We start from the raw sequence: 21,810 nt of genomic DNA, 5'->3' as shown, positions 1-21,810 counted from the left end.
GGCATGTTAATTAACCTCTCTCAACCTCAGTTTCCTCACCTGTAAAACAGGGATGGTTTTGTCTGTAGGTAACCTATGGGGTCTTGAGAGGACTGAGCACATAAATGAACACAAAGTGCTTAGCAGAGTGCCTGGCATGCACGACCCACTGATGAAGGGGTCGCTGCCGTTGGAATCACTGTCACTTCTTGTGCCATTGCTGACTCCCCAGAAGGAAGGAGGGCGCTTGCCACATGTAAGGACCTTCAAGCGTGCCAGCAGCCTGGCTGGGTATATTTTGATGGTCATCCCAAGTAGACATGTCACATTCTGAAGTAAGATAGTGTAGCTAAGGATCCTGGACCCCGGGGTGGAATGCAGAGATCCTATGATAGAACCAACAAGCCAGGTTTCCACATTCCACCATTTTTCATCATCTGTAGACTTCACGCTATTTAGACAGGCTCTCAAAGGGTGGTACCACGTAGTCTGTGTCAGAACCAGGGTGCAGTGCTTGTTTAAAACAGGAACCTCCCAGGCCCCATCCAGAACTACCTCCCAGAATCTCCGTGGAGGGAACTGCATTTCACCCCTCATCCCAGCTTCTCTCGTGGGAGCTGAGAACCTACTGCTGGACTTAGGAGCCTCTGCAGCCTGAGAGCCTAAAGCTGGCTGAGCCAGACATGCAGCAGGGGCTTCCGACTTTTTTTTTAAGTAAATAGAAAAAGTAAATAAATAAATTAATTAATTTTTAATAAATAAAATTGGTGGGAAAAACATAAATGTTAAACAAAAACCATGGATGGATGGTGGATGGATGGTGGATGGTGGATAGATGGATGGGTATTGGATGGATTGATGGTGGGTGGATGGATGAATGGATGGTGGATGGATAATGGATGATGGATGATGGATGGTGGATGGAAGGTGGATGGATGGATGGATGGATGGATGGTGGATGGATGGATGGATGGATGGATGGATGGTTGGATGGATGGATTATGGATGGATGGTGGATGGATGGTGGATGGATGGATGGATGGATTATGGATGGATGGTGGATGGATGGTGGGTAGATGGTGGATGGATGGATGGATGATGGATGGTGGATGGATGGTTATTGGATGAATGGATGGTTATTGGATGGATGGATGGTTATTGGATGGATGGATGGTTATTGGATGGATGGATGGTTATTGGATAGATGGCCTCTTTGATCCTCGTCATCATGTTGTCCTGGCAGAGATTTCATGGCAGCATTTATGAGGGAGTTTTTCCTCACTATAAAAGCTCTATGATTGATGCTTAACACTTTAGAAAACACAGAAGAGCACCAAGGAGAAGACAGACAGAAACCACCTCTCAGAAGTTAGAACAGTTGACATGCTTGCATGGTTCCTTCTGGCCTTTTGTGTGATGCATGTAAATATGAGATTACTTAACAGAAATATTATCATGTTATAGATTGAATACTATTTTGAGCTCGCTCTTTTTTCAACTTAGAAATGCTTTATGACTCTTTTCTCAGCTCAGCAAATTCCTCCTCCTCATAATTAAAACAGCAACCTGGTATTCCATCACAGATGCGCCATGATCTATTGAAGCCCGTCCAATCACTGAACATTCAAGCTCACGCAGACCCAAGTCCGTGTGTGTACAGTGGATATCTGTAGTTTTTGAGTTCCACAACTACTGCAATCAGTAGTCAGAACTGATGGCTGCTACCCACGAAAGACGACTTCCAGAATGTTCTCAGGAAGCCTTTGGAGCTGGAACACAAATAAGGAAAATGCCCACACCTCAAGAATGTCAGCAAACCGGGACTACAGGAAGTCCACTGAGTCTAGAGTGCACGGCGCTGTCACAAGTCACAAGAGGAGAGGACACCTGCTTCTTGCCATCATTGCAAGTAGACCGGTTTGAACCGGTGACCCTGAGCGGGTCCCAGCTTCATTTCTGTGGAGCAGCCGCTTTGCGAACAGTGACGCCCTGCCTACCGGAATGGTTTATTTTTATCATCTCTTTCCCTTTCGTTGTTGCAATTAGTTGCCAAGATAGGACAGGACGAGCGTACTGGTCTCTTTGGGGCTCAGATGCAGAAGGAATTCCTACTGATTTAAAGATTTATAATGAAAGAAAGCCCAGAGCTTACAGAACTACATGCAATTTAGTTAGCTTGACTTTTTAGATGAACACCTGTACCAATATTCTCCCTGAACAGAACAGAGGAAGGGTGATTTTTTAAAGTTAAACACTGACTCAAAGACAATCTGGCAACAGCTCCCTGAAGGCAGTGCAAGCCTTGATTGAGGTCACTCCCTGCAGCCTCTACCATGGGGTCCAACACATGGCGGGTGTTTGCTAACAAAGCAACACCCCAGTGAACGAACATACGAACGAATGAATTGGGGGTGACCGTCTATCCCATTCCAAGCCATACAACGCAGAGGGTCTGAGCATCCTGCTGCCCTGCAGGTTTGGCCTTCGCCTCCAAAGAGCACCCCACGAATAACTTCCTCATTGCCTAAACACTCGAAGTAGAGCGTGCTTTTAGCCAGGCTGGAATCCCGTGCGGGGAATGGGTCACAGCCCAGTCGCCCCGGGCGGTGCTCAGCCAACCAAAAGGCAGGCCTAGGTATTCCTCACCACGTTCGGTGCCCAGGGCCATCCGAAAGGTCGTGCTGTTCCTCCTGCTACAGAAGCCGTGGCCGCCTTTCAGCAATGGGTGGAAAAAGCCTCCTTTTTTCTCAAGTTCCAGCCCCTCTGCTCTGCTGGGTGGGCTGCGCCCCCTGGGCTTGCTGTTGTGCTCCTTCACCTTCCCCGTATGAAGCTGCCTTGCCCCAAACAAAGCCCAGCCTGAGCTAGTGGGACCTCCCAGCACGCGTTCCTCTCTGCTTCTTCAGGGATCAAAACAAGAACGATGGCTCTGCCCCCACTTTTCCTCAACCACTTCTCGGCAGTGCGTCCCCCTGTGGGGTCCGTTGCCCCAGGCCACATTCCACAGCTGCCCCACCTTCCAGGAGGCTCCCTGCCCTGACTGTTGCCTTTGCTTTTACTGCAGCAAAATAATTGTGCAAAGGAGGAAAATGTGTCACTTCCTTTTTCGTTTTTACCACATAATTTCCTTTTTCACACCAAACTCCTATAAAACATCTACTGTGCTGCATTTTTATTTGCACAAAATACACCCCCTCCCACCCTTTTTAAAAGCAAACAGTGCTCAGCGCTTGTGTTTATGGGTCTCCCCTGAGAACTGACTGTTCTGACACCACCAGCCCTCTTCCCCATCAAGTCCCAGTTTGAGGGCCCACCTCTGCCTCTCCCCCTGTGGCAAGCGCCTGCAGAGCAGGCTGGGGGAGCCGTGCCCTTTCCCAGCCTTCAGAAGAAAGAGAGGAAAGCCAGAATTAAAACCCCACAATGAAGCAGGACCCAGGAGGTTCTCATCTTGCCTCTATACATGGAAGGAACCACCCCCCAGAGCGGGAGGGGACAGCTGGAGTCTGCCCTACCGACTGGGGCCAGCACCCAGCTACATGCCCCATAGCAGGGACTCACATGTCTGCACTGTCCCGAGCTCTGCTCTTAGAGAGGAAACTAAGGCACAGAGGTTAGAGGGCTCACCTGCACCACACAGCTGGCAGGGGGCAGGGCTGGCATTCTGACCTGAGCCGGGCAGGGGGTGCTGCAGAGCCTGGCTCATCTCTGTGGGAAAGGCTGACGAGCCCCTGGCCCCTCGGCCTGGGCAGGGCCGCCAAGCAGGGGCACGTGGCCCCAACACACCATCTCCCTTGTTCCCTGTCCTCGATTTACAGTCAACACTTTTGTCTAATGGACAAGCGGAGGAACATTCTGTACTATCACGGCCCTGTGTCTTCGGCCATTACCATCTCTCAGGACAGGGCACCCACCGAATGGCACAACTGCCCTGAACCATCCAAACCCAGAAGGAAAGACTGGGTAAGGAAACCGAGGTCTGCCCCCGCCCAGGAGCCTGTTGCTGCGGGGCCTGTGGAGGCAAATGCCCCGACGTGGTCGCTGCGGGCAGCGGGAGGGCTGAGCAGGCTCCTCTGAGTTGAAATAATGTTACAGGGGGTGGGGGGGGCAGGGAGATTGTGTGACAGGAACAAGAAACTCTGCCTGTCTGGGCTCTGAAACACGAGGACCTGGGTAGGAGCGTCTCTCAGAAGCTGTTTTGTTTGTCAATCACACAATACTCTGATTCTCGCTTGTGTGAGCAGGAAACAGAGATTTGAACGGAGAAAGATCTAGAAAGAAATGCATTCCAAGGCCACAGGCTGTTTACAACGCAAGCAGACAGCTCCCCCTAGTGTCAGGATGACCCTCAGCAGCCCCAGCGGGACTGAGCCGGGACATGACCTTGAGTGCTGAGAAGGTGAGTGCTTCAAGGTTGCCCTGCCGCCTGGAGGGGAAGGGGAGAGGAGAGGCCAACTACCGCCAGGTGGGGGACCAATGACCACAGGGCCAGGTCCTCCCTCTGTCTCCTTCCAGGTCCTTGTCCTCAATGCCATAGATCCTCCTAATGCAGCTTTCTCCAAAGACTCAGAAAAAAAAAGAATCATTGTCGCAAGCACATGTTTGTGACACAGTCTTTCCTGTAAGTCAGCCGGGCACCTGCCTGGCGAGCTGCCTGAGGAGCAGCCCAGCACCAAGGAACAGACAAGAGTCACACACAGTAGCTATGCTATTCACTCAGCTGTCACTGCATGCAGGCTCACTCAGAGTAGAGCGTCAACACTTACGATCCTACTCACACTCTGACAACCTGAGAGAACACAATACACACACACGCACACACAGCAATCCATGGGGGATAGTGAACCCGAGTCCCAGAGTCTCGGTCTGCAGGTCCGGGAGACAGCACGGGGGGGCAAGGGAGTCGCCAGCGTCCTATAAGAAAGGATCTCCGGAGCCAGGCAGACAGCAGGGCAGGCGAAGTCCTCCATCCAGCAGGCAGAGCCCCCGGCGGCTGATGCCAAGGGAGACCAGCATGGCATGGGGCAGCCCGCTGGTGTGTGGAGCTCGGCTGTCTCATCAGTGGTCTGGAGCCTGCCTCAGTTACACCTGGGAAGCGGGGTACTCCACCCTTCTGGGTCTCCTGATAAATGTCTTGGCTCCCCTGCTGGCAAGTGGGGACTTTGCTCGGGAGCCCATCTGTGGGTGGGCCCGCTCTGCAGACGCGGCTGCTCTGACACATGGGCAGATATGTCTCCTTGCAGACGTGTCTGCTCTGACTTAGGGAGTCTCCCTCTGGAACCAAAGTGTCACCGCTGCCTGGCAGCCGTCTTGGTCGTCAGGAGTGACACCACTTCGTTCCGTGTGCTCTATCCTGTCGTGTCTGAACCAGCGCCGTTTTATTGGCCCCGCCCTCCACACACTGGGCCATTTGTTGCCTGTGCCCTCATGCTTTTCCTCTGTGACAGGTGCACCAAACCTTAAGGTACACAGTTCAGAGTCCCCTATCCTCTTGAAGGCCTTTTCTTGTCCAAAGCGTGGCCAGTCAGTCCCAGCTCAGAAGCCTGTGCTGACGGGCGGGCCAGTCCCAAAGCCCCCTTTAACAGGAAGGTGTCACAGACACCTGTGCAGAAAGCTGACCAAGGCATTTCCCTGCTCTCAAGGGTGAATGGAAAAATAATCTACATATGAACTTTTAAATCAGGGCCGCCAGCCTGTGGCCTAAGACAGGAAGTGGCTCTGGTCTTTTATAGAGGATTGAGGGAGGAAGGAACAGAAAATTGATGTGGAATTCACTCTGAGATAAGTGAGTGCATGAATAACAGAAACAGTCCCCAGGCCCCTCCAGGGTAATAAAATGTAAAGGGAAAGCCTTATCACTACCCTCTACCATCTGCAGTCTACACTCTGCAAAGCTAAAGAAAAAACATCCTCTGGGAAAAGGGAACCTTGTGCACTGCTGGTAGGAATGTAGATTGGTGCAGCCACTGAGGAAAGCAGTAGGGAGTCAATTCAAAAAAATTAAGAATAGAGGTACCATGTGACCTAGGAATCCCTCTTTTGGGCACCTACCTGAACATTTTAAAAACACTTATTTGCAAATATACATATCTGTGTTCACTGCAGCATTGTCCCCAACAGCCAGAACATAGAAACAACCTAAATGTGCTTCGAGGGACCGATGAGTGGATGAAGAACATTGGCACGTGTATACAACGGATGGAATGTCATTTCCAACAACATGGGTGGATCTTAAGAGCATTATGCTAAGTGAAATAGATTCCGATGGAAAAGGAAAGAACCATATGATTTCACTCACACGTGGGGCTGGGTTGGGATGGGGTGACTGCAGAGGAGATAGGGAGCATCGCCTGCTGCTGCCGTGCCACCGTGTCACTGAACTGAAGGGGCTGTCGCCCTGTGCGAATCAACGCCCAGTCAAACATGAGCAGAAGTTTGCAGCAAAGAAGGTAGAGGTTTATTAGTCGAGGAAACGGCGCCAAGCCTGCAGTCACACGTGAGCTAGTCCTCAAAGACCCGACCCTCGGATGGCTTCTTAGGGACTGGTTCTATAGAGGGAAAATCGTTAGCCACTGACTGGTCAACCCCCATCTTTAATCAGTGCACCTGGTCCTGGCCTCACTCTGTCTGGCTTCCTGAGGGTGTGGTGGGGCTGGAGCTGAAACACAGCTGAGGCCTGGATGTTATCTTCATTTTGAGGAAAACTCTGTCTCTGTGGTCAACAGACCCCAGGCTTTGTCCCTGAGACTATTGGATGTTGATGAGAACCTCATTGCCCTGAGGGTTTCATGATTAAGGGAGTGGTCCTGCAAGAGACAGGGAGGTGGGGGCCTCGGGGTGCTCCTAGGTTGGAAAAGGCCAGTTTGAATCAAGAGGAAAGAAGGAGAAAGGTCAGATTAAAGAAGTGAAGTTTCTGCACCATTACAGTCCAACAGTTCACCTATAGTTAATTAGCAATACAATAGAGTCGAGGGTTTTCCAAGTATATTTTCCAAGTGGATTTGCATTGCATCTATCAACACCTACAGATTTGGAAACACAGTTTTTGTGATTTGGTTTCACATAGATTGGAAGGTCTAGGAAGACAAGCACCTTGTCTTGCCCTCTGCTGTAACCTCAGGGCACAGAACAGCTGCCTGCTCATAACAGGTACGCAGTAAAATGTGTTGCATGATGAATATACTTTCTGTTAGGCTCCTGTGAAACCAGCCTCTGAAACATAGTTTCCAGAGTGGGATGAAACAATGCTCTTTATGCACTGCTAGTGAAAGTGTAAACTTGTTAAAATTTGCAGAAAGTAAATTTTTTCTGCAGAACGGATCACAGACTTCAAATGCTCACACTCTGTCACCAAGTTGGGCCTGTTGGAAATTTATTTGGAAGGTATCCGAAGTATAAAGGGGAGGAAATTGTGTCTAAAGATGCCCAGGAGATGCAAATTTGTTTAAAATAGCAACAACCCCCCCCCCACCAAAACAGAAACCATCTGAATTATGTTCAAAATTCATTGAATAAAGTTACAGACTATCCACTGGATACGTTATTCTGCAGCCATTAAAATAATGTCAAACAAACTCAAAAAGAGGCTGGGAGTTTGCTACAAATGAAATGACAGAGACTTATTCAAGGGTCTTAGAGTCTGCAGACTGGAAACGCAACTAGGCAAAAGCCCAGGAGTGTTCAAAGAAGAAAGAAAAGTTAAAAGTTCGTATAACAAAAAGCATGCTCTTGAGGCTGCTCAGTCTTACATTTCTCACTGTGACCTTGGTCCAGGACAGTCACCAGTCAGGTGTCAGGCAGTGAGGATGATGGTGCCAGGTGGTCCAGAAGGTGGGTGCCAGGAGGCCTGGATAATCGGTGTCTGGTGGGTCCATAGAGGTTACCTAGAGTGTCATCTGGAGGTGTACTGTACGTCCAGATGCACACCCAGGCATTGATACAAGACTGGAAAGTTCGAAACTATTTAAGTTCCCATTCTAGTTGGAACAAGACCGAGGTCTGTCCTCAGGCCTTAACCCTCACCGTGTTAGCAATTTTAGCAGCTTGGTTAAAGTGACTCGGTTTCCTATGTTCCCTGTCATCACTCTCTCCTCAAGATCTATGAAAATTATACAACTTGGAAATACGCTTATATTGTAAGCAGATATTCACAAACCATATATAATTGGGTATCCTTTTTTTCTCACGTATGAAGGGAAAAGGCAAGATACTAAATTATATGCAAATTGTGAATCCGTATATGTAATAAAAATAAACACAAAATAAAGAACTAACGTTATCTAGTGCCACTGTGTGAAGCAATTATTCTAAATACTTTACGACATATATATTAATTTCCCTGTTCTTCCTAACAACCTACCTATAAGGCAGGTGCCATTATATGTAATGCCCATTTTATAATAAGGAAACTGAAGCACAGAGGAGTTCATGTAATTGGGCCACGGTCACCAAAGGATTGGAATTCAAGCCTGGGCAGCTCAGGCTACGCCTGAGAAACTACTGGGAGACGACACGACCAAGTACCGACAACAGCGGTCTCTAGTGGTGGGAAAGGGAGCAATCACGTTCCTTCCACGTATTTTGCATTTTTACGAGTTTTTTGTAATGATGAGAAAAACTGCACTCTAAAAGGAAAAATTCATGAATTAGTCTGTGTTCCTATAATAGATGTGAGCGGACAAAAACGTGTTAATTGGCCACAGGACCCCATTATTGCAGCCAGGTAGCTCTGCGGGCCCATTCTATTTCTTACGGAAGAAAAAATTAGAGTAAGCTCTCCTTAGGAGGAAACAGGTTGAACACAGGTTGTTTTTATGAAGGCTAGTGTCGGGGCCTCAGTTCCAACGTCACACTTGCTCAAACCCCAGTTCTACTATACGTCCGATTCTCGGATAATCACTCTACCCAAACAGTTGCTGTACTCAGGTGAGATGGGACAGGGTAGGAGGCGGGGAGTGACGAAGAGGTAGTCCTGTCCCAGGTACGAGGCACGTAGTGTCTATTTTGGGGACTGTAAAGTTAGGTTCTTATTTATTTATTTATTTATTTATTTATTTTTAATACAGCGCAGGGAACTGCACTTGATAGACACTTTTGCGTGGTTGGACGAAGGGGTAGTAGGACGCTAAAGATGCTAGTGTGGAATGTGACACGGGACAAAGGCCACCGTATTTGTCTAAATGGAAATTTTAACGCTAGGGACAATTAATCCATTCTACAGTAACGGGCACTTACCTACGCAAGTATTTCTTTTTCCAGTACTCTCTGATCCCACCAACCCCACCCCACCCCCAGCCCGGTAGGTCACAACCACTTCTAAGAACTACAACTCCCAGCCCAGCGGAGGCCCTTGCGCATGCGGCCTGACGACGTACGCCTACGTTTCCCAGCGGGCCGAGCGGCTACGCTGACGCACGCGTGCGCCCTCCCGCCTCTCCCCCGACTAGGGTTTGACCTACAGCCGCCCGGGAGAAGATGGCCTCCCCAGCAGTGTCCGGGCTCTCCCGGCAGGTGAGAGTGGAGGTCCTCAAAGCCAATAGGAGGATCCTTCCGGGGGAGACCGCTCGAGACCCCTAGAGCCACGGTGCGAGGCCACAGCTGGGGGAGCGTGGCCGCCGTTCAGGGTCGTGGGGCCCGCCGAGTAGGAGCGACGCAAGGAGGCTCGGGTAGCCCCGCATCCTCACCCCGGGGGGCGCGGGCAGGGGGCGCGGGGCTGCGCGCGTCTCACCCGGGCGTCCTCCGAGCACCGCTCGGGGAGCGGCAGGCTTGAGGGCCCAGGAGCTGGGGGCCCGGCTTCCCCGGATGGCGAGCGAAGGGCACGACGCGCCTCCAGGTCATCTCCCATTGCCGTTGTGCACGGACCGGTCAGGGGTCACAGGAATGCTAAGGAGTATTTGTAAAGCACAACTCACGTTTTTATACGGAAAATGAGACAGAAACGTTAAAATGTTCAGGCCTTGGCTGCTCGGCCAGAAAGGGGTAGAGCTGAGATCCGATTCCACGGAGTCACACGGAAGATAGGAAATGCGTGCTCTTGATACTACGTAGCCACACGATGCTTTACTTGGAGGGGCCTCTGGCAGCTTATGTAACTTTTCCTTAAGTTGCAGTTTTGTAACCTTACAGGCAGTTCTGTGGTAGAACACTGCGGGGCTGGAGTTGGTTGAAGGTGACCTGTGCCCTGTGAGTGTCTTAAAGAGCAGACTCCAAACTGCCCCTCCACAGGCAGGTGCGATCTCCCTGCGCGAGAGCCTGTTCTCACACCACACCCTGCTTCGCGCGTGGGGCTAGGCTTCATTTTCAGACAGCACTTGGGTTCTGAGAACGTACACCTCTTGCAAATCGTGACTGGAATCCTCCTGCTTTTTATTAAAATCCTGGTCAAGGGTGGTAATATAAATGCTAAAAACCCTTTAAATGTTTTGAAACACATATTTCATCGAAATTAGTGTTTTTACGCTGGCGTGCCAGCCTCAGCCTGCCTGGCAAATGAGGGTGGCGCCACGCAGGCAGACTCCCAGGCATCCTGGGAGGTTCTCAGCAGGGAGATTTTCTCCCAGCGCAGAGCAGCCCACCCTCCTGGAACCTATGTGATGGTACAAAGAAACATGAGAAACTCACCATGTAAAATTCATGTTTAAATTTTTTTCTTAAATACAGAAATTCTTCAAGTAATCTCAACTTGACCTGCTTTTCTTTGTTTTCAAGGTGCGATGCTTCAGCACATCTGTGGCCAGGCCATTCGCCAAGCTCGTGCGGGTAGGTCAGCTTATTCTTTGTCATTTTACAGCAGACAAGCAGCAACACCGCTAGGGCGTGGACTCTGTTTAGTTCCTGCCTAAACTGTGCCACACGATGTGGTTCCCACAACGCGTTGTGTGCGTGGGGCTGGGGACAGACAATGCCGACTGCCTGCGGTGTGACAGGCCCCTACACGGTCTTTAACCAGGAGAATTCCTAAAACCCCAGAACAGCGATGGCAAGTAACTGGTCTTCCCATTTTACGGAAGAGGAAACTGAGACTCTGGAAGACTTGTCCAAGGTCTTGGAGCTAATTGTCACTCAGAGCCTTAGCCCGTCCACCACCACCGCCCAGCGCCCCTCGGGGCGTGCAGTCCCCCACCGATAGCAGTGCGCGGGAAAGCCTGCGCTCGTCGTGAGAAGGAGGCCGAGCGTTGGGCTCGAGGTGAACTGCAGAAGGGCCCCTCGACCTGTGAGAGACGGTTGTGGTAGTGCTGTGAAATGTACGGAAGGTGCTTGTGCGTGTTTCACAAACACCCGTTTCCACGGCTCTGACGTGCTCAGAACTGCCTCTATCAGTGTTGGAAACCTACACTTGCAATGCGAACTGACTAGCATCCCGTACAAAAGAAGTAACAGCTCATCTCAAATTTAACACAGTTAATTCTAAATAGTTAGGCTGAAAGGGACGTTAGACACCACGTTCGCTAAGGCCCTCGCTGTAAGGTGAGGCCTTGGAAGCTCAAAGACTGGCCTGGCCGAGGAGATGCTTCTCGTTTGTCTGAGAGCCGCCATTCAGGATAGCTGTCTGGGGACATGGTTAGACTGATTTGTGGTAAAGATGTGTTTTTTAAATTACAACTATTTAATTTTGCTGTTGACAGTATAATATTGTCTTGACTGATGTTCCTTTTCCTCTCTTCCCCTGCCCCGCCCTTTTTTAAAGCCCCCCGTTCAAGTGTATGGCATCGAAGGTCGCTACGCCACTGCTCTGTACTCTGCGGCATCTAAGCAGAATAAACTGGAACAAGTAGAAAAGGAATTGCTGAGAGTAGCGGTGAGTAGCTCTTCTGTTAGTTTCTTTTTAAGTTTCCATTGTATATTTTTCCTTTAGTCGTTTAATTATGCAATCCCCAAGGAGGTCATCCTCAGAGAAGAACTGCAAAAAAGAACGCCCCTGTTTTTCTGGAACCACGCTGATAGTAATAGTGCTGGGTATTACTGTTCTGAATCTGTTGCATAATAGGTACAAACAGATACATATAAGGCTATTCATGAGCCAAGACTTAGCCTAAGAGAAATAGAAATGTGAGTTGGTAACATAAGAACATTTGTCAGCCCTGGCTGATGTGGCTCAGTGGATTGAGCACCGGCCTGAGAACCAGAGGGTCGCTGGTTCGATTCCCAGTCAGGGCACATGCCTGGCTTTCGGGCCAGGTTCCCAATAGAGGGCACGCAAGAGGCAACCACACATTGATGTTTCTCTCCCTCCCTTCCCCAGTCTCTAAAAACAAATAAATAAAATCTCAAAAAAAAAGAAAGAAAAGAAAATTTGTCATCTCAAAACAGAATTAAGACACCTTTGAAAACCTATGCTTGTATTCCAGGCATTTGCAAAATAGTCTTTAGAAAATACTATGATTTTTTTTTACTGGGAATTTATTTTCCTTACGAAGCCTTTTCTTGGTTTTAATTATTGTTTTATTCCCAAGATGTGAGGGGCAGGGCTGAGGTGAGCATCCTGGGCAACAAAATTAGCAGAGTGTGTGAGACCCACACTGACGCCAATACCGACCAGCAAAAGGAACAGACAGACCAGGAGGCCGCAGGGGGAGGGCTCCCCCTTTTAACATAAGGAGAAGAGTGAATGAACTGAGTAACCAAAGCCTGCGCTGTAACTCCACCAGGGGAGTCTCTGCTGTGATTCCCACTGACTTTCGGGGGTAACCGTCCGAACACGTTTCCTGCCTCCCCCTCTTTGGCTCCGGTTGCCCGCCTCTCTGGCAGGAAGGTCTGCGTTAGAGCAGGAGAGGCATACAGTCTGGGACGCTCTCCGGAGAAAGTCGTGCTCTTACTTTGTTTTAGGTTTTCTTATGCTTTGTAATCCACAGATGTCTAATGTTACCATTTACAGGGTGGGCTGGGGGAGGGGAGACCTCACAGGCTTGTGTGGATAATAATGCTTAGGGTCTGTGTTGGTCCCTTACTGTCCTCACGGAGCCAACAGCCTGACTGCTGGGGACAGGCAGGGAGGGCAGCAGGAGCAGGCATGATGGCACACAGGCATTTCGGGAGGTGAGGGTCGTTGCCCACTGCTTGGCATTTAGTCCCATTTTAAAGCTGAACAGTGGTGTCCATGGCGAGAGGATGAGCTGGGCTGTGGGCGTCAGGAGGGCATGAGGCTGAGACTGGGAGTCCGCGGAGACATGGAGCCGGAGGAGGGAGGCAGGTACCTCAAGACTCTTTGTAAATGAAAATGAGCGGTTTTTTGGCCAGGAAAGTGATGCTACAGAGTCGCCGGCTGTCCTGTGGACAACCCAGACTCCAGAACGCTTTTGGTTTGTGTGAGCCAGCCACTTTCCTGGGGAAGTGCTGTTTCTCCGGGGCCACTCAGGTAGCCATTTTCTCATCGGACAGCAGTGGATCAGAGCCAGGATTCAGGCCGGGCCTGGGAGAAGGCGCTAGCTAACTCAGTAACCGAGAGGCGGACGCAGGCATTGGTGATGTAATGAAGTGGAGACAGCGTGGTCTCTCTCGTGGTACCTCGTCTCCCATTTCTTGGCTGTTCTCCCTCCCAGACTGAAACACCAGAGGTGGGTGGGTTCTCCGGGGCTTCACAAGGGGCACCCCTCCAGGGGGAGCCGCTGTTCCAGGTCTGCACTTGAGTGTCGGCCCCACTGGTATCCTCTCAGTGCATGAAAAGCTAGGGTGCTGCCCGTGTGAAATACATTACCACATACAGTGAATGGGGTCTTTGGGCTGCTTACTTTTTTAATATAATCTTTCTCAAAAAGCAAAAATGAATTTTAAGAAATTGCGTAGTGTCTAAATTTTTTCAAGGAGCACTCTTCCATGTAAAATCATGGGGTGGTGTGTTCTTGGAGGCAGAGAAAATTAACTGGCTGTCAGCCGTTCTTTATTGTGCTTCGAGGGTGCTGATGTAGTGCAGGAAGTGTATGGTTCCTAAGAAAGAAAGTGTGTGTATGGTAGCTGGGATCGATTATGCTCTACAGAGGTTTTTTTTTGGCACTTTTAGCAAATCTTGAAGGATCCCAAAATAGCGGCCCCGATTATGAATCCCTACGTAAAGCGGTCTGTTAAAGTGAAGAGCCTGAACGACATGACCGCAAAGGAGAAGTTCTCTCCCCTCACGTCCAACCTGATCAGTGAGTATGGCCCACGGGGAGGCGTGCGGGCATCACAGGCCTCCCCCAGCCTGCATCTCCGCTAGCTCCCCGGGCGAGTGTGTGCGTTAAAGGCTGAGGAGCACTGTCCTGCCCTGGCCGGGTGGCTCGGTGGGTTGGAGCTTCATCCTGTACAGCAAAGGGGCGGGTTCGTTCCGTCAGGGTGCATGCAGGAGGCAGCTATCGATGTCTCTCTCTCTCCCTCCCTCCCTCCTCTCTAAATTCAACAAACATATCCTTGGGTGAGGATGAAAAAAGAGAATGTTGGGGAGCACTGTCTGAAGATACTAAGATGTCATAGTGTCTCATCTCATAGTATTTCAATCCATGTGGCCAGTGGCTGTGCCTCTGTCCTTGAAGATATTTGCATCCTTGTTATCATTTTTTAATATAGACAGTGTTAGTTTGAGGGTTTGTAGCCAAACTTTGGAATCTGTGACATAATGTGAAAATCAGACTGCAGGCTGTGATCAAATACCAAACGTTCGAAGAAGAACTAACACCTCTCCTTCTGAAGCTGTTCCAGAAATTTCAAGAAGAGGGAAGACTCCCAAGTTCATTTTACAAGACCAGCATTAGCCTAATTCCAAAACCAGATAAAGTCACTACAGACAAAGAAAAGTATAGGCCAAAATATCTGATAAATGTAGATGCTAAAATCCTCAACACAATATTAGCAAACCGAATCCAGAAATACACTAAAAAGATCATACACCATTATCAAGTGGGATTTATTCCAGGGGTACAAGGCTGGAACAATATCCACAAATCAATAAATATGATACATCACATAAACAAAATGAAGGATAAAAATACAATCATATCAACAGATGCAGAAAAAGCATTTGATAAAATCCAGCACCCAGGTATGGTAACAACTCAACAAAGTGGGACTAGAGGGAACATACCTCAGTGTAATAAAGGCCACACATGACGAACCCACAGCCGGTATCACACGCCATGGGCAAAAGTTACAGGTGTTTCCCTGAAGGTCAAGAGCCCGACAGGGGCGTCTGCTTTCACCTGTCTCACTCTCACAGTGCCGAAGTTCTAGCCCCAGCAGTCAGACGAGAAGAAGTAAAGGGCATCCAATTTAGAAAGGAAGGAGTAAAACTGTCGTTATTTGTAGATGACATGATGCTGTACATAGAAAAGCCTAATTATTCCACCAAAAAATACTAGAACTGATAAATTAATTAAGGCAGCAGGATACAAAGTAAATATCCCAAAATCAGTAGCGTTTTTACCCATCAATAATGAGCTGTCAGAGAGGGGAACTAAGAAAACAACCCCATTTACAATCACATCACAGAATAAAATACCTAGTAGTAAACTCACCAAGGGCACAGAAGACTTGTCCTCAGACACTGAAGGGAGCGACTGAAGAAGATACGAGGAAGTGGCAGCACAGACCCTGCCTCTTGGCCCGGAATAGTGAGCACGGCGTCCGCACCAAAGCAGTCAGGGGATGCGGTGCAGTTCTCATCAAGAGATGAGAAACGGCGCATCTCACACAACCAGAACAAATAACCCAGAAATCGATGTGGAACCAGAAAAGGCCCCGGAGGGCCTTGCAGTCTTGAGAAAGAAGAGCAAAGCTGGGCACGTCATGCTGCTTGATCGTAACCACGCTGCAAGGCCGCCGTCACCGAAGCGGCGCGGCAGTGGCAGAAGAACAGACCCGTGGATCGCTGAGCAGAACGGAGCCCAGAGGTAAGCCCACGCCCGTGTGGTCCGTTAGGGTAGACAGAGGAGGCAGGAACACGCAGTGGGGCAGAGACAGTCTACTCAGTAAACGGCGCTGGGAGAATTGGACAGATGTGCAAAAAACGAAACAAGACGCCTCACACCACCCACAGGAATAAACTCAAAATGGGTTAAAGACTTAAACTTGAAAGCCATAACGAATTCAAGAAGAAAACAGGCAGTAAAATCTTGGACATTTCTCATAGCAATATTTTTTTTTGATACATTTTCTAGGGTACGGTAAACAAAAAAAAAATCAATGGGACTACGTCAAACTAGAAAGGTTTTGTGCAGCAAAGGAAACCACCAACAAAATGAAAGGAACCTACTGAATGCAAGAATGTGTTCGCCGACGATACATCCAATAAGCGGTTAGTAGCCGAAATTTATAAAGAACTTAAAAACTCAACACCAAAAAAAGTCCAATTAAAAACTGGGCAAGGGACCCTAATAGACATTTCTCCAAAGGGGACATACAGATGGCTAGTAGACATGAGAAAATGCTCAACGGCACTAATCAGAGAGACGCAAATTAAAACCACAGTGAGATACCACCTCACACCCGTCAGGATGGCCATCGTCAAATCACCAAACTACTGCTGGCGAGGATGTGGAGAAAGGGGACCCTTCGCCCTATTGGTGGGGCTACAGAGTGGTGCAGCCACTGTGGAAAGAGTAGTTTCCTCAAAAAATTAAAAATGGAACTGCCTGTGACCCAGGGATTCCACTTCTGGGAATATATTCTAGGAATCCCAGAACACTAATTCGAAAGAACATAAGCAGCCCTGTGTCCATCGCAGCGTTGTCTGTAGTCACCGGGATACGGCAGCGGCCCGAGTGCCTGTCAGTAAGTAGGTGAGTGGGCGAAACACCTGTGATGCATCATCACACAGTGGGACACCGCGTGGCCATAAAAAAAGGAACTCTTACCTTTTGCAACAGTGTGGATGGACCTGGAGAGCATTATGCTAAATGATACATGCCGGTCAGAGAAAGACAGGTACCATGCGATTTTACTTGTACATGGAATCTAATGAACAAAATAAACAAAAAGTAGAAACAGACTCACAGAGACAGAACATACTGGCAGCTGTCAGAGTGGAAGGGGATAGGTGGGTAGCTGATAAAGGTGAGTGGATTAAGCAAAAAAACACGTATATATCTGTCTCAGATCTGTGTAAGACGCACACCCCCTTACTAACTTAAGTGCTGGTTGATGCAGTCTTTTCTAAAAAACATGGGGCAGTGATCGCATCTTCTCCATTCGCATTCTAAAGAACATCGAGTATTGTATTTTAAAGCCACCTATTTTAAGGCCACCGATCTAAGTTTGCTTCGGAGGCGAACGTAGTACCCCGTGAGGGGCCCGTTCCAAGTGCATCTCGTCCCAAGTGCATCTCGTCACTGAAATGCCTCCGCTTCCCCAGACCTGCTTGCTGAGAACGGCCGCCTGACCAGCACGCCCGCCGTGGTCTCCGCCTTTTCCACCATGATGAGCGTCCACCGCGGAGAGGTGCCGTGCGCCGTGACCACCGCGTCTGTAAGTGTGGGGGCCGCGGCTGCCGCCATGCCTGGGCATCTCGGCATTGCGCTTGACAGGACAGGAAGAAAAGGCACGCTCAGATCACGAAGTCGGAGGGGAGGGTGGTGACTCGCCGCTCGGAGATGTGTCTCCCCTCTGCCAGCTCCTGTGGCCCCAGCTCCAGAGGGGCTGTGTGCCTCCTCGGTGCCTCCTCAGTGCCTCACCAGGCGGCGTGTGTTCCCACGGCACGTGGGCTGGGTTAAAGGCGCTGGGAAGTAGGGGTCCTTGTCCCGGGGCGATGTGAGTGGTTGTGTGAGTTGACTGAAACTGGAGGTCACAGTCTTGGGTGGTGGTGAGTGGGAGGCTGGGCAGACGGGCCCTGTGACCCTGCCGACCCGGCAGAGGGGCTACAGCAAGAGCCGTGGCCATGTGCGGGTGGCAGGCGAGGGCGTGAGCCCAGGGAGTGCAGGCGCCCATCCTGGGTCACGGGGTGAGGCCAGGTGTCGCACACGACTCACCCTCTGTGTGCCCTGAGCTCCACTCCCTCCTGGGGCTCAGCTTCCCTTGTTGCTTGACTGGGCCTCCTGCAGCTGTCGATCGGTCAGGTGAGGAAGACCATCTGTGGGACTTACCAGGGGAGCGTGGGGGAGCCGCCCGGAGTCCGGCCTCATCTGGACCAAGGTTCCTGGTGTCCGAGTGACACTCTGCACCTCCCGCAGAGCACCGTTTGGGGACATTGTCACGTCACGGCGTGGACGGCCACACCATCTGTCCCCACGGCCACGCGCCGGTGCAGGTCGCTCTTCAGTGATTACACCCACATGGTTTTTAAAGGGTGCTTGTCTCTATCAAAGTTTCTTACAGCCAAACAATATTAATGCTTTTGGCATTGAAACTCCTCGGTAATGAGTTTCCAGTCTTTAAAAAGAAGTGACACCCTAACTGGTGACTGAGGGCACAGACTTCAGGCACAGACAGATGTCAGGTCCCGTGCTCGTTCTCTTTCTCTGGCGGGTCCCTGGGTGGGTTCCATAGCCACTTTGAGCCTCAGTTCTTGCACAGGTAAAGAAAGGGCAGGTGGGAGCTGCTGGCCCCCGGGTTGTCCAGTCGAAGGGGCAGGGTGGGCACCTGGCCCCAGGATACGTCCAAAAGGGGGGTGGGTGTGTAGGGTCCTCTGACCTTGGTGTCCACAAGTAACGTTTCGATTGGACACTGATAGGTGTCTCCACCCCACGCCCCCCAAAGATACTGACAGAACGTCACAAAGATAGGGGTTTTGCGGCCTTGGACTCTTGGATGAGCAGGTAGGGTGTGTGGCGGTGCGTGGCTTTGCCTGCAGCCACCCTGGGTGTGCTCACCTCACCAGGAGCCAGCCGGGGCAGGGGGGCCGGAGGTCCAGCTGACAGCTCTGTGCTGACGGCCGGAGGTCCAGCTGACAGCTCTGTGCTGACAGCCGGAGCCAGCCCACTGCCCGGGCTTCCCCGGGGAGGGCGTCTCGGCGAGGTGTGTGCCAGAGCGTGTGGTAGCCGTGGGTCTCAAAGAGGATGGAGCTGAGGCAAACCGCCCCTCTCGGCCGAGGGAGCAGTGGGTTCCGGCCTTGCCCGTGGGGCCACACCGGAGGGGCTGCGGGCTCAGGCCATGCACTGCAGGACTGCTCCCCTGTCTGCTCGAGCCGCGAGGCCAGCACCGCGGGCATTGCTGACCCAGTGCGAGCCACAGGGGTCCCTGTGTGGTGGGACCTCTGCGCATCCTCAACACCAGCACCCACGAGGGTCTTGCTTTGCTTCTCTGGGGGCCCTCAGTAGTGACACGGGGACTCCCAGGGCCTGTCTGCGTGATGCGCGCCTGGGCGGTTCTTTCATCACGACGGGACGCTTCCGTTTGCTTTATCTAAATTTACAACATGGTTTTCCCGCTTCAGCCTTTAGATGAAGCCACTCTTTCTGAACTGAAAACAGTCCTGAGCAGCTTCCTCAGTAAAAACCAGATACTGAAATTGGAAGTTAAGGTATGTTTTTAATTACATGGTATATTTCCTCAGGTTAATTTGACCCTTAAAGTAATGAAAATTAGATCTGATTATGTACTGATTTGCCTGTAGTGGGAATTTTGTATCTTTGTTGAAATGATCACTGCTTCCATTCACACCCCTTTTTTCCTAGATGTGATTATGTCCTGAATTTACGTAGCCCAGACTCTTTCCCAAGCACTTCCTTTCTTTCCACTTGGTGAGGGAGGGAGGTGTCCAAGTGTCCCCCATTCCCACCGTTCTCTCCTAGACTGACCCGTCCATCATGGGTGGGATGATCGTCCGCATTGGAGAGAAATACGTCGACATGTCTGCGAAAACCAAGATTCAGAAGCTGAGCAAGGCGATGCGGGAGGCAGTCTGAGAGTGGGCTTTTCGGTCAGTGAAAAGTTCTTCAACTTGGAGCAACAATAAAATGCTTCCCGAGTAGAACACGCTGTGTTTACTGTTTGTACAGTGCAAATACGTGGGTCCTTGTTTTTATATCTTTCTTTCATTTCAAAGGTTACGGCCCTTTGGCTAGAGAATCTAGTTTGTGCCGATTATTTGAGGAGTTTAAGGAAGCTTGTGTCCAATGGGAAAACCCATCAGCGTCCAGTGCGGCCGCCTCCTGTGCCAGGCCCTGCTCAGTGCTGCCTGTGTCGCCTGTGTCCTTGGCCTCTAGGCCCAGAGCCCCGGGCGGGGTGAGGGGCCCGCAGACCTGGCCAGCCACTGTCGTCCTGCAGTGCCAGCTGTCGGGCCTGCCTCGAGTCGGAGGCCTCACAGTGGCTCCCTGAGCCCAGAGCACGCCGGCAGCTGCCCCACACTCCTCCACTCAAGCCTCTCGCCACCCGGAGATGCCCTGCAGGCCGGGTCAGCCCACAGGGCCTCTGAAAGGGCTGCCAGCAACCGGTTGGCCACTACCAATTACCCCAGCCAGTGCTCCTGGCATGCGTCTTCACCTGGTCTGAGCCTGTCTCCCCACCTGCCCTCAGTGGCATCCTACCAAGGCTAATGGCAGTGATGTTTCCTCTCAGGGCTTCCGGAGAGACTCCGGCCATGAAGGTGTCCCCCACCCAAGAACCTAGGAAACCCGCAGGCAGTTACTGTGCTAACAAGCTCTCGGAGGCAGGGCACTCACTCGGCACGAGGAGGCGGAAGAGCAGGGGTTTCTCACCCGCCTGCACCGAGGAGGGGCCAGGACTGTCAGCCCAGACCGCAGACCAGGACCTCCTCCCCTGGGCAGCAGCCACTCCAGCCAATCTGCAGCCTGGGAGCCGAACAGGAAGAAACCTCTTTGCCTCTGCGATAATTACAGTTACCCCGAAATTGCCTGAGAACAGCGATTTCCAGCAGGTGCGCCATAAGACATTAACATGCAGCACCTGACCATCTAGTCAAGGCCGCTGACCTCTCTTCCCTTAGGTTGTCAACTCAAAAATGAGAACAGCCCACACAGTAGCCGTCCAGTGAATTCATCAAATTATACCTGTTTTTCTGTCAGATCAGCAAACAATCTGTTTTGTGTCATGCTGCATGATTTTAGTAGTTGTGTGTCCTGAGTGAACCCGTGGAAAACTGGCTGAGAAGGTGCTGCAGAGCCCACCTGGCACAGGTGCGGCCACTGCACCTGAGCTCCCAAAGCAGAGCCTGCCCCGCAGTGCAGCTGTGACCCCCCCCCACCCACCCACTGTAGGGCCCTGGTGTGAGGGAGGGCCTGTCCACGGAGTTCACGTGGCAATGGAGAGGAACTATAGGAGCCAGGCTCTGCCAAGGTCACTGTCTCCAGAACGTTCTGTAAATAGACTGGACAGACCTTGTAAGTGCATCCCCTGATGTGGGCTTGGCTGCCCTGCTGTCGGACAGGGATGCCAGGCGTGGTGGCTGGGACTGTGACTGCGGGGGCACGAGTGGGAGCCCTGCTGCTGCCAGCCTGCGGAGGCCCCCCCCCCCCAGGAGGGAAGCCCGACCCACAGCTCTGTTCAGGGGTCGCCCACACTGTCCGTTACTGGCTCGACGGCCTCTTCCCCTCCGGCCCCTGAGCCCAAGGACTGGCTGAGTGAGTGCAGCAGCTGGCGTGCAGCAGTCACTCAGCGGGCCCGCTGGTGTCCCGCCGCAGTCGGCATCGGGGCCTGTTCAGGCTCCCCCCACCCCCGACGGCTGGCAGGTTCGCTCCCCAGCCCACTGGGGGCCCCCGCCTGGGGAACACCCACTCGGGCCTGCCCTCCTGCAGGCCGCCCTGCAGCTCCCGCCACCTCATGGAAGCTTTCTTTCTGTGTTGTGACACCAGGGACGCGAGTCAGCCATTGACAGGTGAGGGAGAGACAGTGACACCCCAGAGGGTCCCGGGCATAGGCCGTGGTGGGGTGGCAGGTCTCCCCCTCCCCGGTTTGTGCTTGTGCCACTGTGTCCCCAAC

At 51.3% G+C, this 21,810-nt stretch overlaps 1 protein-coding gene across 1 annotated transcript; it reads left to right on the top strand.

The window, feature by feature from the left end:
- Positions 1–9,347: 9,347 nt before the first annotated feature.
- On the top strand, positions 9,348–19,846 carry ATP5PO (ATP synthase peripheral stalk subunit OSCP). The gene is made up of 7 exons (XM_053916847.1): positions 9,348–9,483; positions 10,681–10,731; positions 11,660–11,770; positions 13,970–14,099; positions 17,291–17,403; positions 19,307–19,393; positions 19,665–19,846. Exons 1-7 carry the CDS (start codon positions 9,448–9,450, stop codon positions 19,776–19,778), a joined length of 642 nt encoding a protein of 213 aa, XP_053772822.1. The 5' UTR covers positions 9,348–9,447; the 3' UTR covers positions 19,779–19,846.
- The last annotated feature ends 1,964 nt before the right edge of the window (positions 19,847–21,810 follow it).

The sequence above is a fragment of the Desmodus rotundus genome, chromosome 2, assembly GCF_022682495.2.
Source record: "Desmodus rotundus isolate HL8 chromosome 2, HLdesRot8A.1, whole genome shotgun sequence".
Taxonomy (NCBI): Eukaryota; Metazoa; Chordata; class Mammalia; order Chiroptera; family Phyllostomidae; genus Desmodus; species Desmodus rotundus.
The sequence above is the reverse complement of the archived record's forward strand: the minus strand, read 5'-3'. Positions and strand labels throughout refer to the sequence as shown.